Source organism: Podarcis tiliguerta (assembly GCF_965153285.1).
Source record: "Podarcis tiliguerta genome assembly, chromosome: 1".
Classification (NCBI taxonomy): domain Eukaryota; kingdom Metazoa; phylum Chordata; class Lepidosauria; order Squamata; family Lacertidae; genus Podarcis; species Podarcis tiliguerta.
Window position 1 is genome coordinate 39,603,267 of NC_139534.1, and position 16,084 is coordinate 39,619,350.

At 40.6% G+C, this 16,084-nt stretch overlaps 1 protein-coding gene and 1 long non-coding RNA gene across 2 annotated transcripts in view; one reads left to right on the top strand and one right to left on the bottom strand.

Moving 5' to 3' along the window:
• LOC310665022 overlaps positions 1 to 16,084 on the bottom strand; it is a 372,424-nt gene that overhangs the window by 230,682 nt on the left and 125,658 nt on the right. The window lies entirely within an intron of this gene.
• The window catches only part of LOC310660400 (von Willebrand factor D and EGF domain-containing protein-like), a 204,295-nt gene that overhangs the window by 153,908 nt on the left and 34,303 nt on the right, over positions 1 to 16,084 (top strand). Inside the window, exons 23-26 of the mRNA XM_083405101.1 lie at positions 4,063 to 4,158; positions 5,784 to 5,879; positions 8,559 to 8,654; positions 9,987 to 10,082. Coding sequence (XP_083261227.1) covers positions 4,063 to 4,158; positions 5,784 to 5,879; positions 8,559 to 8,654; positions 9,987 to 10,082 — 384 coding nt within the window. The remainder of the gene's footprint in view (positions 1 to 4,062; positions 4,159 to 5,783; positions 5,880 to 8,558; positions 8,655 to 9,986; positions 10,083 to 16,084) is intronic.

Here is a 16,084-nt window from a genome sequence, read left to right on the forward strand (position 1 = left end):
AATCATAGTTTCAGTAATAAATCTACCGTTAATTTTTGTTTTATTTTACATAAGCTGTTTGTATTTCTGAATGCCAAAATAAGTGCAACCACACAGCACTGATTTTTGCGAGTATCCCAGATGCTGTGTAGGAGAGGCCTGCAAATATGGCCTGGTGTTTTATTTTTTAAAAATAAAAGTGATTTTTAAAGATCTGCAAGTTTATTTTGATGTAAATTACACTTAGTTCAGTGAATTCACACTATCTGAGTCCTTGAGCACATTGCATTTATAGTTTTACAGGACTAACATGATGATTCTTATCACATCATCTAATAGAGAAACTGGGTGGAAGTGAACTGAGCCACTCAAAAATAAGGTAGTGGTTTCAACATGTTTGGGATACTCACTAGATACAAAGAAGACAGTGAATTAAGGAGTTAAATGAAAATGATTTTTTTAAAATTAAAAATTCTGAAGTCTAGAAAAGATCTTGGAACTTCCAGGTCTTGTGAATGTTGTTCGCAGTTGAGCAGATAAAGATAAGAAATGCTACAGTAAGTTCCCATTCCCATCTCCATCTGGATATAGAACTTATTTGTTTCTTTTCTCCCCCCACCCCCACCTTCCCAACCAAAACAATGGGCAGTTCCATGATTTCAGCATAGCTGTGCTTGGGTTGTAGTGTGTCCATCCAGAAACAAAAGTCAGCAGTATAGACGGGAGCTTCTGCACTTTCTTTGTTCTTGTATAATATGGAAAATGTGATGCATTTATTTTAGATCCTTAAACTTTTTTTTTTACTCACTAATACCTACATGCTCTATTGCTTTTCCAGTGCCTGTTAAACACATTCCTTTTTCAACAAGCCTTCTAAAATGTTTATCCCAGTTGGTATATGTTTTGGATTTTAATTCATTCTATGAATGTGCTGTTGTCGTTCAAACTGCTTATATAAAGAGAATTGGTTTTATATATGTAACTGTTTTATGTATGTTATTAGATTGTATGTAGATTGACCATTGTGGTAACTTGTGGGGAGTTTTGCATGGAAAACTTTGGGCTGGAAATCTAAATGAGCCTTAGCTGCTTTCCCAATCTAGAATGATCAATTAGGGGTGATCTGAAAATTGAGCGGAGGTATCAAGAGGTGAACAGAGGAGTGAGATTTCCTCTATTCTTTGCCATTTTAGCTGACATCACTTTTGTTTCATATCTTTTCCCCTTCAAAACCTCCCTCCCCCCCTTTCACCCCTGTAACTTGCATTTTTTGTATTAAACAGGAATCTCCTTAGGCTCACAGGAGATGCCTCCCCATTCACTCAGCAGTTTCCATGTTCTCACATTAAAAATGGGAAATCAAACATTGTGGTGACCATATCATCACTCCCTGATATTTTAAAGGCCGCTGAAACCCAAAAGCATTGAATCCTTATATGATGGAAATAGTTTGGAAAAAGCTTTACTTTAATATATATATATTTGCAATAAAATTGTCAATTTGCTGAAATAATGTTCTCCTTATTACTCTTTTCTGCCAACATAAGAAAACGTGAGCAAAAATGGGTCATTTTATTTAAAAAAATAAGTTGTGGAGAGTTTGTAGGATGGGAAGAAAATTGTCACATAAAAGACATGAGCAGGCTTTGGAAAGCCATTTAGTACTAAAAAATTTTTTTTATTATTGGTGACAGCTTGCTAGTTATACTTTAGATATCTTTCTTATGTTTTCTCTAACCAGGATGTTCACTTTTCAACTCTGGCTTCCTAACAAGCAGCAGATTTCTTTTAATTTCATATTCTGTATAAATGTGTGAAATAATAGGTGAAGTGATTTGGCATGGGAAGTGAAAAAATGCAGTGCCCTTCACAATTTAAGATACGATGAAAAGAGAAAGATGACTCACAAAGAGAAAAGAAATACATAATACTTGGTGAAATTTATGCCTTACAGGGACAATGTGACACTAGTTGTTAAAATAGCTAACAATTTTCAGGAACATCCCCACCCCAATATAACTGACTGTATCACTTCATAAAACAATAGCGGCTTCGACCATATACTATGATATTATTTGGATGGTTACTTATCTGCATCATTATATAGAATGCTCTTTTTCTTTTTCTTTAATGGTAAAAATGCCGAATTTGTTGCAACTGTTTTAGGAAAACTGTAGGTGGATTTCACTGAACACTGCAATTCAAATTTTCTAAAATTTGTACTAATTCATTCAGAATCACAGAGCTGTCCAATTATGCTGATCAATAAGCAGAAGCAAAATACTGTTGCAAAGAGGGGGTGGCTTCTCAACTGGGTTTGTACCTTAAAAGAGAGTAGTAGTATGCCTTGTAAGATGAGTCCACCAAAATATTAATGACTTAAAGGACCTTGCAGATGGTTGCGCTTCGAGGCCCCCAAGCCCTGAAAATAACTTCACACTGACACATAATTTTAGTTTAAGTTACTGGGCAAAATTTAGGCCACAACTTTATTGATTACAGCAAAGTGAGCGGTGTTGGCTTAGGCATTGGCAACAGACTCCTGCCTCTCTGGCTGGAAGTCTGAAAGGGTAAATACCAAACGAGGGAGCAACATCGATGAAGACCAACGAAGCTCATCCCGGGGTTCCTGTGGTTCTGGCATGGCCCTAGCCCCTCAAGCGGACTTCAGACAAGATCCAGGACCACCAGGTTCCTTTACCGGAATACCCTTATTCATGGAGGGGCAGGTGATGGCCGCACCTTCCCTCCCACACACTTCAATAAGCCAATGCCTAACTGTCAAACGTTGTGACGGTTGCTGAGGGGGTAGGCGAAAACCAAGTGGCTACATCCAATCTGCCAAATGGAAAAAATTCCTACCCAGCCCCTGCTCCGAAGCAGGCGACCCAATCCAAAGCAAGGCCAAAGCAGCAGCACCTAAAATTAGGGAGGGAGGGAAGGCGGGCGTTTGGCAACACGATGCAAGTTCCCCCAGTTATGCCATGCTGCCGCTTTTATAGGCCCCAGGAATTGCGCCAACCGCCCCAATTGGCCCAAACAGCCCGCCCTTTAACAACTCTCCCAGCAGGGGTGCCTTAGGGGCCTGCGCGCAACCAGGACCCTCTTTAAGGAGGATCCCATATGTCAGAGTACAGGCACCTGAAACTTGAGAAGGAGCTGAATTTCACCAGCCCAATTTATGCCTTAAAAATAAATTGATTAAGCTGCAGGTCTTTCTGAAGCTTTCAAGGTAGGTGGAAACCAGACACCTCTTCTTCTTCTTCTTCTTCTTCTTCTTCTTCTTCTTCAGATATCATGGCAGTTCACAAGATAAAAACTCAAAAAAATAATTAATACAAAAACCAATAGCCCCCTCCCAAAATAACCCCATCTCTCACAGTAACGCCCCACCCTTTCATAATCCGTCTGTTTCCTAGTACATATGGGGTTCCCAATAGAACCCCGGGACAGTGTTTTGGGTGAGGAAAGGAGGAAGTGTTCCATCTAGCAAGCTGAAATGCTTCCCGTGGTTGAACAATTGCCTTAACGTCATCCTGAATTGTTCCCTTCATTTCTAAGACGTTGCCTCAAAAGCTATTTCAGATTGGGCAAACATGATATGTAAAGATGTACATCTCTGCTCAATTTTTGGGTGGGGGTGGAGGTATGGGGATGTTTCATTTTTGCTTCTGCCATCTGTTTTATTGGTGTTTGGCCTTAATTTTATGGTGCTGATTGATTTATTGTCAATTCTGATTTTAATGTTATTGTTTTCTCCTCGCCTGGAACTCTTGAGTAGGCAGACGTCGAATATTGCAAACAAATAAATATGGGCAATTAGCACTCTCGTAATGTTTCTGAAATACTGGTGTAACCTTCAGATGCTAGGAGGTGGTGCTGACGCAGCTATTGATGCCCTCTCTTCTAATCATTGACTTGTGCTGTTACTGCAAATCTTGAAGGTTCATATTTTGCAGTCGTGGAATATAGAAAAATGCTATGTGAGAATAACAGAGTGCAGGTCACTGGGGCTCCTGATTGTAGCTAACCTGTTATACCGTATCAAATCTCTAATTATCTGCTTTCTGTATTTTAATGTAGCATTTTGTGATCCCTCATGTGAGAATGGAGGAACATGCATCACTCCAAATATCTGTTCCTGTGTTTATGGATTTGTGGGCCCTAGATGTGAAACATGTATGTGCATCTGTTTTTATTTTGCCTTTCTTGAATTTAATTATTTTCTTTGTTGACATCCCTGTATTTTCAACAAATTATCCTAGAATGCCATGCTGTTCATCTGACCTCTGTTTGATCATATCACTGCTGCTTACTGGGAGTTAGAGAGGAAGTGGTGGTGGTGGTAAGGTTGGAATTGTGCAAACACACCAACAGGAGTGGCATATTGGTTCTGCCGGTACATTTGCCCTGTGCCAGTCTCACCAGTGCCTGGTGAGCAACAGCAAGATGACTGAACAGAGGCCTTTTCAGTAGTAGTAATAATAATAATAATAATTTATTATTTATACCCTGCCCATCTGTCTGGGTTTCCCCAGCCACTCTGGGCAGCTTCCAACACAATATTAAAATACAGTAATGCATCAAACATTAAAAGCTTCCCTAAACAGAGCTGCCTTCAGCTGTCGTCCAAAAGTCTGGTAGTTGTTGTTCTCTTTGTGGGAGGGTGTTCAACAGGGCAGGTGCCACTACTGAGAAGGCCCTCTGCCTGGTTCCCTGTAACTTGGCTTCTGGCAGTGAGCGAACCGCCAGAAGGCCCTCGGCGCTGGACCTCGGTGTCCAGGTAGAACGATGGGGGTGGAGACGCTCCTTCAGATATACTGGACAGAGGCCGTTTAGGGCTTTAAAGGTCAGCACCAACACTTTGAATTGTGCTCGGAAACGTACATCAGTAGCAGCTAGAGTCTACAAATATATTTAAGTTTGAATATCACCCCTGTGCTGTGCTTTCCTAAAGCACATTACAATTATATAAGAAGTCTGCCCACCTTGCTGTGCATGAGCACTAGAATAAGCCTCATGTACAATAATGCTTATGGAATTCAAGGCTATGCAAGCAAATGCAAAAATACTCAGAGAAAAAAAAAATTAGCAAACTTTGCCATTAAGGTTCAAACTATTGTGAAGGGTGGTTAGCAAAATAATCTGCCTTAGAGCAAAAGCTGTCTATATTACCTTTAAACCACAAATGTGTATTATAGTGTTGTAATAGCACTCTTTGCTCCATGTTTGAACACTAGGTTACCCAGGATGGTATATGTGTGTGTGTGTATATATATATATATATATGCTTTCGTAGATTTTCACGGGTACAGGAATGCAGGTTTTGGTGTCCTCGGGTGTCTTCCCGTGTAAAAGTTGGGGTGTCTAGGCGACGTTTCGACGAGGTCTCACTCGTCATCTTCAGGCTGGTGCTTTCGGCTTCTTGTTCCAGTAACAAGAAGCCGAAAGCACCAGCCTGAAGATGACGAGTGAGACCTCGTCGAAACGTCGCCTAGACACCCCAACTTTTACACGGGAAGACACCCGAGGACACCAAAACCTGCATATATATATATATATATATATGCACTTATATTACTGGAATATTTAAAAAGTGTCTCTGTATAAATCTTTTCATAGTCTATAATTCAACAGGAAACAAAAGGAAGTGACATATCATTCTCATTTCAGTTTTAGTAGCAAATGGGCTGCGAAAATTTCCATAGCTGCTCTGGATTTTGATCAGCACAATTTGAAGCAAAAAACACAAACCAGTACTTTGTACTTTGCTCAAATAACCTTGGACTAATTTGTTTTTTCAGTGGTATGTAATAGGCATTGTCACAATGGTGGGAAATGCATTGCACCGGATGAATGTGAATGCAAACCTGGATGGAGCAGCCCTTTGTGTGAGACAGGTAAAGATGTACAGCAAAATCCTTTATAGCTTAAGGGTGCAACACCCTCACTTGGAGGCAATGCCCATCCATCATTTGTCTAGGTCCAGCATGTACTTCTAGCAGAGTCCCCCTCTCCTTCTGTGTCGTCTGTTTTGAAAAATCAGAGGGCTAATTGGCATCATTTAAGCTCCACTGTTCAGTCTCCTTATGGTTCTGACTGCCTAATTTATATTTATAGCCAGATTTGACAGTATATCACATGCGGGTCTATTTATTGTGAGTGAGGGACAAAAGTCCCTTTAGACACTGTTTCCTGTCCCTCTGATCTGGTGACATCTATCCTATCAGTAGATCTTGCTCTTGCTCCAGGATCTCAGATGCCCTTGACTATTATGGGACTTGTGCCACTCCCACTGGCCACTAGTTGAACGTCACAGTCTGTTGGCTCCTTCTGCCAGTGCATAGGAAATGCCATTGAGAGCTCAGGAACTGTAGCATGTAGTTCTTGAAAGAGCATGTTGTATAGGGGCATCTCTCTTTGGTTCTACAAGTCCTAGAGCTACCTGCAGAAGTGTTTGGTAACTCCCCCTTTTCCAGAGAACCTGAGGTTCACTTGTCAATATTGTTTGTTTTGGTAAGGGCCACCTGAGCCCATACATCCCAGTTCTATGGTTGAGATCATCCAGAGGAGCACTGTTAGTTGTTCCCTGTATTACAAAGGCCTTCCAGAAGATATTTGGAAGGTGTCCACACTTTTGACTTTTAGGCATCTCCTGACGACTTTTTTTTTTTTTTTTTTAGCTCACAGGGATGATTTCCAGCTATTGAATTTTATTTTTGATTAACCAGTCACTTGAGGTTTTTACACACACACACACACACACACCTGAAAGATCACATACAATAAAAACATTACAGCACCAGGCCTTTCCTTAAAAATAAGTGGTTATAATGGAGAAGAAAGTTCTAAAGGGCTAGTTGTGGCAAACAGCTGATTCTGTAAGTTCACCATATCTGTACTTATTAACCAGTCACTTTAATGATTATCTGATTATTATTTTTTCAAACAGTGCTTTGTATTTTAAATTTTATTTTTTTTTTGAAATAATTTTCATTAACAGGCCAATCACATCACATTGTTCAAATCACATTAGTTCCAGATTATACAGCCAAATTTTAATTTTTTTGGGGGGTACCCATACATCAAGCTCCGCATGAGTCCAAAATTCCAGATGACTCCAGACATCACTTATTTTCTGCTTTTATTAGACAGTTCCATCCAGTTCGATTCGGATAGACCTTTATTACTTTCTTTCTCTTCTTGTTGTTATCATTTATTCCTTTCTTTGCGATCTCTGATGATTTTCACAAACAGATTGAAAATTTGGCGTCTCTGTGTGGGTTTTATGCTGCTTTGTATTTTAAAATTGTATGTCTCCCGGATACAGTGGTATATAAATACTTGTATGTATGTATGTATAAATAAATTTTCAGGAGTGTCTGGTGCAGTGGGACAGTGCTGTACTACCGGCCTCCCAGCTGTGGCGTTGCTGCTGCTTGCTGAGACAATATGGGGCAGGCATGGTGGGAAGGTTGAGGCTGCACAGAAGCAGCAGCAGTGTGAATCTGGTGCACCTGCCAGTGCCCCCATGCAGTCCTGATCGTGCCACTACTCTTTCCTTGCCCCAGTAAGCAGTAGCAATGCAGCTGTCAGGAAGGTGGCAGCTCAGCATTGTCCCCCTGCCCCGTACATTCCTGCTGTTATACTGTTGATTGGTTTCAGAAAATCTCTGGGACTATTAGATTGCTGTCTTTTTCAGCCCCTGCAAATCTTTTCTGCAATAACAATGTGTGTGCATTTAGGGATAAAAGAGACACACATTTTTACTAAAGTACTTGTGCACAATTAGTTTCAATGGCAATTAAGTGAACCTTACTTTCTCTAGATTGTGCCCATAGAGTGCTGTCCTGCATTGTTTTTGCCCCACATATAATGCTCATGGATTTCAGGGGAGGATTATGCATGCTGAAATGATTATCTTATTCATATAAACTACTAAGCCTGTCGCAAGATGGTTTGTTCGGAGCAAATGACAGATCTTGAAATGCATGTTTATAAACCCTCTCATTTGATCCACAAACCAATAAAACAAGCCTGGGTTCCCTTAAGGTGTTTTTGCCCAATAGGAGACCAAGATGATTTGTGCACACAAATGCCGGTTTAAGTGGTTTATAGATTTTCTTGACAGACTCCTCAAATCCTTTACAGCAATGCTAAAATGCAATGCACACCTCTTATGTGCTATGAACAAATGGAAGTTATGTCAGCGTATGGAAGATCTCAATAGCACCACATTTCCAACAAGCTGGGAAAGCCTAACTTGCTTACGCTAATCCTCTTTCCCCACTCCACCCCCAAAACCACTGATCAGCCATCCAAAACTGCCCAAAGATGAACATATTATGCCTCAGGAATACAAGCCCACCTGAGAGAAAGATTACAAAACAATTATGAAATAAAACACACTGCTGCTATGGGGGGGGGGGATGTCTTGATCACAGTGAAGCACTGTTTTAGGTGCCATTTTGGATTGTGACCCTTATTTAAAACAAGGATTCTTTATCGTTTATGAAAAACCAGGAATAAACATGTATGGTTGTGTACTAACCAATGAATTTCTCCTCAATTGTATGCAGCTGTTTGCAATCCGGTTTGCCTAAATGGTGGGACCTGCATTCGGCCGAATACGTGTGCTTGCCCTCATGGTTTCTTTGGGCCTCAGTGTCAATTCGGTAAGGTGGAAAAACAGAATCCCGCTGGTGAAAATATACCTTTCCTCTACTTTACCATCTTCATCAATTATTTGCTACATCCACTTGCATCACAGTTTTATCCAGAACAAGTCACCTACCGTGTAGCCAGCATATTGTTTAGCGGATGTGTAGAATAATGTCTCAACTGAAAGCTGTGTGATACATTCTATACTTTCTTTTCTGCAACAGAGTGGAATGTGTGAAAAATATATTGAATGTACCACTGCAAATGGATTTGCAGTGTGTAATTAACTGAACTTCAAAGTATACGTTGGCAAAATGTTACACAGTGTAGAAGACAGCATTTTATTATTCCACATCCCAGTATGTTCACAATTATAGGAAATAGCCTGATACTTACCCACATTAATCTAAATTCAATGTAAATGAGAAGGACAGACTATAAACTACTCTTCTTTTCTTCTTTATCAGGGGCTGAACTTTCACTAACTGAGTTGCTTTGACACCCATAGAAACAGTCTAGCTGGATCTTTTCTTCTCTTATGGGGGTGGGGCGAGGCATCTGATATAAACTTTTGGTTACAAATGCATGCATATTTTCCTAATCTTGACCTAATCTAATCACAAAAAGACTGTGTTTGCATGTCACAGGAAACATGGTTCCCACTTTACTCCTCCCTGCTAATGTGTGAGAGTAGTCAATAGTTTTTTTCCTGTCATAGATGTTTTAGTTACTATACAATTTATGCTATATATCGTTCTGTCCTGTTTTGTTTTGTGCATTTGTAGAACACTGCCAAAAACAATCTTCATGTGGCATTATTGACTAAGGCAGGATTTCCCAAACTTGAGTCTCCAGGTCTTTTGGACTACAATTCCCATCATCCCTGACCATTGGTCCTGCTTCTAGGAGTTGTAGTTCAAAAATGGGTGAAGATCCAAGTTTGGAAAACCATGAATGAATGATTTGCGATGGAGTTTTCCCTCATAGGGTTTTTTCCCCCTGTCTTTTTCACCAATTCTGTTGGAGGAAGGAAGATGGATTGGGAATATGGCATGGAGGAGAGGGGCTTTAGCCCTTTGTGTCCAGGTCATATCAACCACAGCACCTCAATTCAGTGTGAAAAGATGATAATTTCCCTGTCCCCCAAGGCCACAGCAACTCTTATGGCTAGAAACAAGCAGCTGTGGAAATGTGAGCTACACCGATCTGGAGTCTTGGATATTATTCTAGGCACTGCCTTGCTGGTACTGCATTCCATAGCATCATGCTGCCTAGAGATTATGCTGCTATTCCCAGTCACATTAGTAGTAAGGCATTTACTTTCTTTCTTTGCTTTTTCAAATTAGCTTTCTGCAATCCTCCTTGTAAAAACAATGGACAGTGTATGAGAAACAACGTGTGCTCCTGCATGGAAGGTTATGTTGGAAGAAGGTGTCAGAAAAGTAAGGTTTTTTTCACTTCTCTTTAACTTTTCAAATATATCCTGCCTTAGAAATGCATTTTCACCTAAGGAAGTTTCTTATTACCAAGCACGTTAAATAGGACATTTAGCTTGGATTAATGTACTAATCTTCAATTTTTATATCGTGGCACGTATATTGGCAGCCTCACTACAAAAGGCGGTACATCCCATTACCAGAGGTTTGCTTAGACCATGTCCCAGTGTATTAATGGCACTATCATGGCATCAAAGAAAGGGAAGCGCTTAAGCCTATTTTGTTCTGATCTTGTCTATGTATATGTTTAAATTCATTTCAAGTGAACTGAGCAAATCTTCAGGGTGAAATGAGCTAATTAGATGGCATTAAACTTAGTGAGGAAAATTATTAAAGCCCAATCCACAGCCTCTGACTAAGACCATCTAAAATGTCACTGTGCTATCTTTCTAGCCTAATTAATACAGTTAGCTAATAAGATTTTTGCTTTACTTCTTTCTTCCTATCACTCATAATTCTCTCTACACCTTAGCATATCTATTCGCATTTGATTCCCGTAGTCTTATGGGAGATTTGTTATTTTGGCAGTTGTACAAATTCCACAGCAACTCCCTATGTCTGTCATACAGGGAATTTAAGACAGGCGAAAATTCATTCTCCCGAACTTCTCTTGACACGCACATAAACCAGCTTGAAAGTGGCAAGGAGGGAACTGTGAAGCAACCACACATGGCATGAAAAGGCTGTATATTTCCAAAGGACTTTTAACTTTCAGACAGAGAAAAAAGCAGTTCAGAATCCCCCTCCAGCCATGCAAGCTGCCTTATTCCCCATATTGCATTGATTATCCCTTCAGCTGAGAGAACAATGAAGCACCATCCTTGCTTTGTTGCAAAAATACACAACTAAATAGAAGCCCATGGCTGGAAGAACCTAGAAGGGAGAAATGGTGGGGAGGGGAGAGATAGATAGATAATGCCTTAAGTTTGACATCTAGCTTTTAAGGTCAGGGTACATTTAAAAAGTGCTGTTTCTACCTTTAAAATATATTGCTTCCATTTCTCAAAGCAGACCGGGCAGTATTGTTGCACTTCTGCCTGCTTACATGTGAGGTTTCTCAGTCAACAGCTCTGAAGAAACATGAAATGCTGAGATGTTTCCCTCTCTTTTAGCTAACTATACCTACTTAAACATTATTGCTTACACTGCTTTCAGGATATTGTGTGGTAGTCAAGCAAGTTTTCCTCAGGGAAGACCTAACAAAGGTAATGAACCTAATTTAGTCATGTTCTGCAATTTTAGTGGGTTGACTCTGAGGAAAACTTAGCTGAATAGGATAGCTCAGCTGGTAGACTCAATCTCAGGATTGTGGGTTTGAGCCACACATTGGATGAAAGATTCCTGCATTGAAGGGTGTTTGACTAGATGACCCTTGTAGATCTTTCCAACTCTACAATTCCATGATTCTATGACTACTACACATTTACTGGAATATTTTCCTTTCATTTTCTGTAGAAATATTTTTGAGATAGAAAGTTCATTAGTTCAGAATAGTTCAGATTTAGAATAGACACTCATCAAATTCTTTCTGTGACTAATAAACCAATACAGAAATGGTTTGTGGCTGCTCAGTAACCATGAAGTGTATTTGGCATGCATTCCTAGATTAAGGCTAGAACTACACATGAGTTGGAAACACTGGTGCGAGCATCCAATGGATACTTCAGCAAGAGGTAATTTGGAAGGGCTAAATGTTAGGGGGAGGAGCACTTAACCCTTGTCCTGCTTTCTGTCTCATCCCCTGTAGCTTCTATTCTTGTTTCCATGGGTATATTTGCCTTCACAAATGTGCATTTGATACTCCACAAGGATGCAAATCGTTTGGAGGCTGATGCGAAGGGGGTGTGATCCTGCTTAGTGCTGGGCCCTTGCTTTGTGCAACACTACAAAAGTTCCCAAGAGCCAGCTGGTTGTCAGGCACTTTGAGAGCTGCACAAAGTGATCTTTGGGCAAGCTCCACCCTTACCAGGTGTAAGGTGCATGAGTATGGCTTTGTGGGCCAAATGGGGAAGCCTGGCAAGCCAAGAAGGACACACAGACCATCCCTGCCTCAGATGCATGGGAGTCACTTGTGGAAAGCTGACTCCCCTGCCAAGCAACTACAGCTCAGCTGGTTAGAACATGCTGCTGATAATGCCAAGATTGCAAGTTTTTGTCAGGAGTTCAGCCTACACTTGAGTAGGACTCTGGCAGAGACACATGCCCGACTGGCATGTTCCCTCCCTCCTGGTCAATTGTTCGGGTGCTTCATAAGCTTTCTTCAGCCCGAACATCACAGCGACCGATGCCAACCAACACCAGCACACTTAGGGATCTGCAGAGTTTGCTCAGAGTTTGCGTGACAGACCTCAGCAACTCAGCATTTTGGCTAATCTACTGTATTTACATATAAACACACATGGAGCACTGCAACATGGCTCCCTCTCTCTCTAGCATCAGACGCCAAAAATAAAAAGAACAAAGGACAATAGTCCCTCTTCACGGAACACAGTAACACAAACATCCTGTCTCCGTCACTTCCCACTCTGTGGAGTCAAAACATATACCAGCATGTGATAGACAAAAATCCCATGACTGCAATCATGGAGCAGGAATTCTAACAGTTTTATCCCTGTATGGGGCAGCTGCACATTCCTGCATTGCAGGGAGGTTGCTAGATGATCCTAGGAGTCCCTTCCAACTCCACAATTCTGATTCTGTGACCCCTATTCTAACTTTTAATGCACTGTTGTATTCTGTATTATCCCTTCTTTGTAATATTTTTTTAAACCAACTGAGCTTGAAACCATGACCAATAAATTTCTTATTATCACCTTAAATCAAAAGAACTTTAAGCACAAGGAGGACACAACAGTGAGAGGTGACAATCACCCTTCGTTCACTTTTCCTTCCTTCCACAGCTTATTTGTTTGTTTTAGCTTTCTATGGAACCTTTTCCGGCAGCTGCCGTTGTGCAAGGCAGAACATATTCTTCACCATGTCTCTTGTCATTCAGTCTTGTTCTACCGTTGTTTTGCTATGTCTTTAATTTTAAATAAAATGCATTCAGGTTGAAAGTGGATGTTGATTGTTGGTGTAAACAAATATAGCGCTGGAGCAGGGCGGTGGGGGGGGATGTTATGTAAATCACACATCTTGGATTGGCTGGCAGCTGAAGTGCAGAGATTTCAACACTTTATGCTTGCTGACAAACAACCACACTGTGATTATGCTATCCAGACTCTTGCAAGCAAAATGAAGAGGATGCCAGAGCTGACAGCAAAATGTATGATTATGCATCAGTTACTGTAGAGGCTCCCTATATTCTGCTTGCTGAGAATTCCATTATTCAGCATCCACACAGGGCCAAACAACAAAAGCTCTCTTAAAGAAAATGCCTTTCATGGCAAATTATATATCAGAACAATATTTAGCCATACTTCAATTTTAAAGAAATAACACTACTTGAACATTGATTTATTACCCTCTTAAAGCAGGGGTCAGCAGCATAAGGCTTTTTCTCTAGCCTATGGGCTTTTCTCTCTCCACCCCCCGCAATGTGAAGCTGTGGGTTGTTTTTTAAAGAGGAAAACATACACAATGCTTTTGGCGTAGGTTGGAGAAACATGGCATATAGGCTTTACAATGCTTATCCTTCTTATAAAGTCTTGGATTTTAAAAAATAAAGGCTAGCATAAGCTAAACAGACATTTCTTAAGTCGAAGTAATGCACAATTATGACATAGCTCTGTACTTTTCAGTTAGGAACCCATGACTTGCTAGCTCAGTCAGTCGAGCGTGAGACTCTTAATCTCAGAGTCATGGGTTCAAGCGCCACGTTGGGCAAAAGATTCCTGCATTGCAGGGGGTTGGACTAGATAGCCCTCATGGTCCCTTCCAACTCTACAGTTCTATGATTCAATGATTCTAACGATTCAAAGACTTATTTCCAGCTTAGTTATACGTCAGAGTAGGCCTACTGAAATGAATGGATGTATGACTAACTTCAGTCCACTTATTTTAAGGGGTCTGCTCTGAGTATGACAACCCATAATATGCTGAGACGTGAAGTAATAACCATACAACCTTTTGAAATCTATTTTTTTAATTTAAAAAAACCCTCAAAAATTGCATGTCGTCTTTTGCAAATATGGTTGTTGAATAATTTTTAATGAAGAATTATCTGCAGAAATATCAGAGAAGGGTTTTTTTTTTTACATCCTTAATACATTAATACATTAAGAATGTGAGTCACTAGTTTCACAAATCACTCCATCTAAAGTAAGCTAGTTGGAGGAAAATTGGTAATTTCTGGTTTGGATTCAGAGAAACATATGAGGGGAAGTTTTGCAAGGTGAGCCCCACCCTACATTAATGCTCACTATTTTAAATTCCCCACATTTCCTAGTGTATCCAGCATAGACTTGTAGAGTTGCAAGGTACTCTGAGGGTCAACTGGTCCCACCCCCTGCACTGCAGGCATCTCAACTAGATCATAGCATCAATCCAGTGCAATGTGGCTGCTAGCTTCACATGACTACCCTGGGCCATCATCAGGAGTTGCTTGGGTAGATGATGTTGGTCCTATTATCAGCCATTCTCTCATGAACAGCAAGTAATGGGATTAGCTCAGCTATATGAGAACTCGGTCCATAGATGTTGGTTCCTCAGCCTGCTACTGGCATGTGTTTAATCTTCCTTTTGTGATGAAGGTTGTTCTGAAGCTTCAAACGCAATTGTTGTCTGATCCTGTGCCTAGCTAAGATCTAACTTCAGTATGGCATTGAAACTGTACTTGTGCCTCTGAGTGATAATCTTCATTGGAAAGTAGCAGGAAAACCATGCCTTTCTGAACACATTTGTTCTTGACGACTCTTGTCTAATGTGGTATTCAGGGCCATCCCTACCATTCAACAAAGTGATGAGGCTGCCTCTGGTGTCAGATGTAGAGCCCGTAGGGTAGAGCCCGTGCTGTCATTTTGTCATGCAGCATGTTCTGCACTCCCTAAACCAGATTGCTGACCTTGCATGTGGTGAAGGACTCTACCCAACTGTCGCTCTGCTCAGCTTTTCTACATGGAATGGGGGAAGCACCATTCTGCAGCAAAATCTCTGCAGCTGGCCCTGATGGTATTGGTGATAAATCTTGAAAATAATTTGTAGAAACACTGATATCAGTACTTTCCTGTAACAACTGTGTAGTCATCTTTACTGTGTGACATTGTTTTCATTGAATGTTTGGAGTTGAATATTGAGTAAGAGTGTTAGCCACAAGCCAAAAACTAAACGCTTATCATCATCCCTATCATCAACCATAGCAACAATCCATGAGAACGATTACAACATAGCCATTAATGTTCAGACAACACAGATTATTAAAACATAATATAATCAGCAGTAGAAAACTAACAGTAGTGAGGCTAAATGATGTTTCACATATAAAAAAAAGCCTAGCAACAATCAAACTGAAAGTTGTTATACATTAAAAATGAGCTGAAAATCTCTGATGGAAAAAAGCAATTTTGGATAGGAAGAGCTCTCCAGAGCTGTGGTACCACTACAGAAAAGCTGTGTCTCTTTTGTTCATTCAGTGGATACTTTAGGTGGCACCAACAGCTAGACCTCTAAAGTTGATATTAATTCATAGAATCTGGAGTATGCAGTTGATGTGTTACCGAAGCCACTTAGATTGTAGAACAGGCATAGGCAAGCTCGACCCTCCAGATGTTCTGAGGCTACAATTCCTATCATCCCTGACCACTGGTCCTATTAGCTAGGGATGGTGGAAGTTGTAGTCCCAAAACATCTAGAGGACCAAGTTTGCCTATGCCTGTTCTAGAAGATTCCAGCACAATGATATATTAGTCTATCTATATTTCCTCCTGGCCAGATGTTACCTGCTTTAGAAGATTCATTTCCTCATGAGCAGACATTTATCTGCAGCCAATCTACCTGGACACCTTGATGTA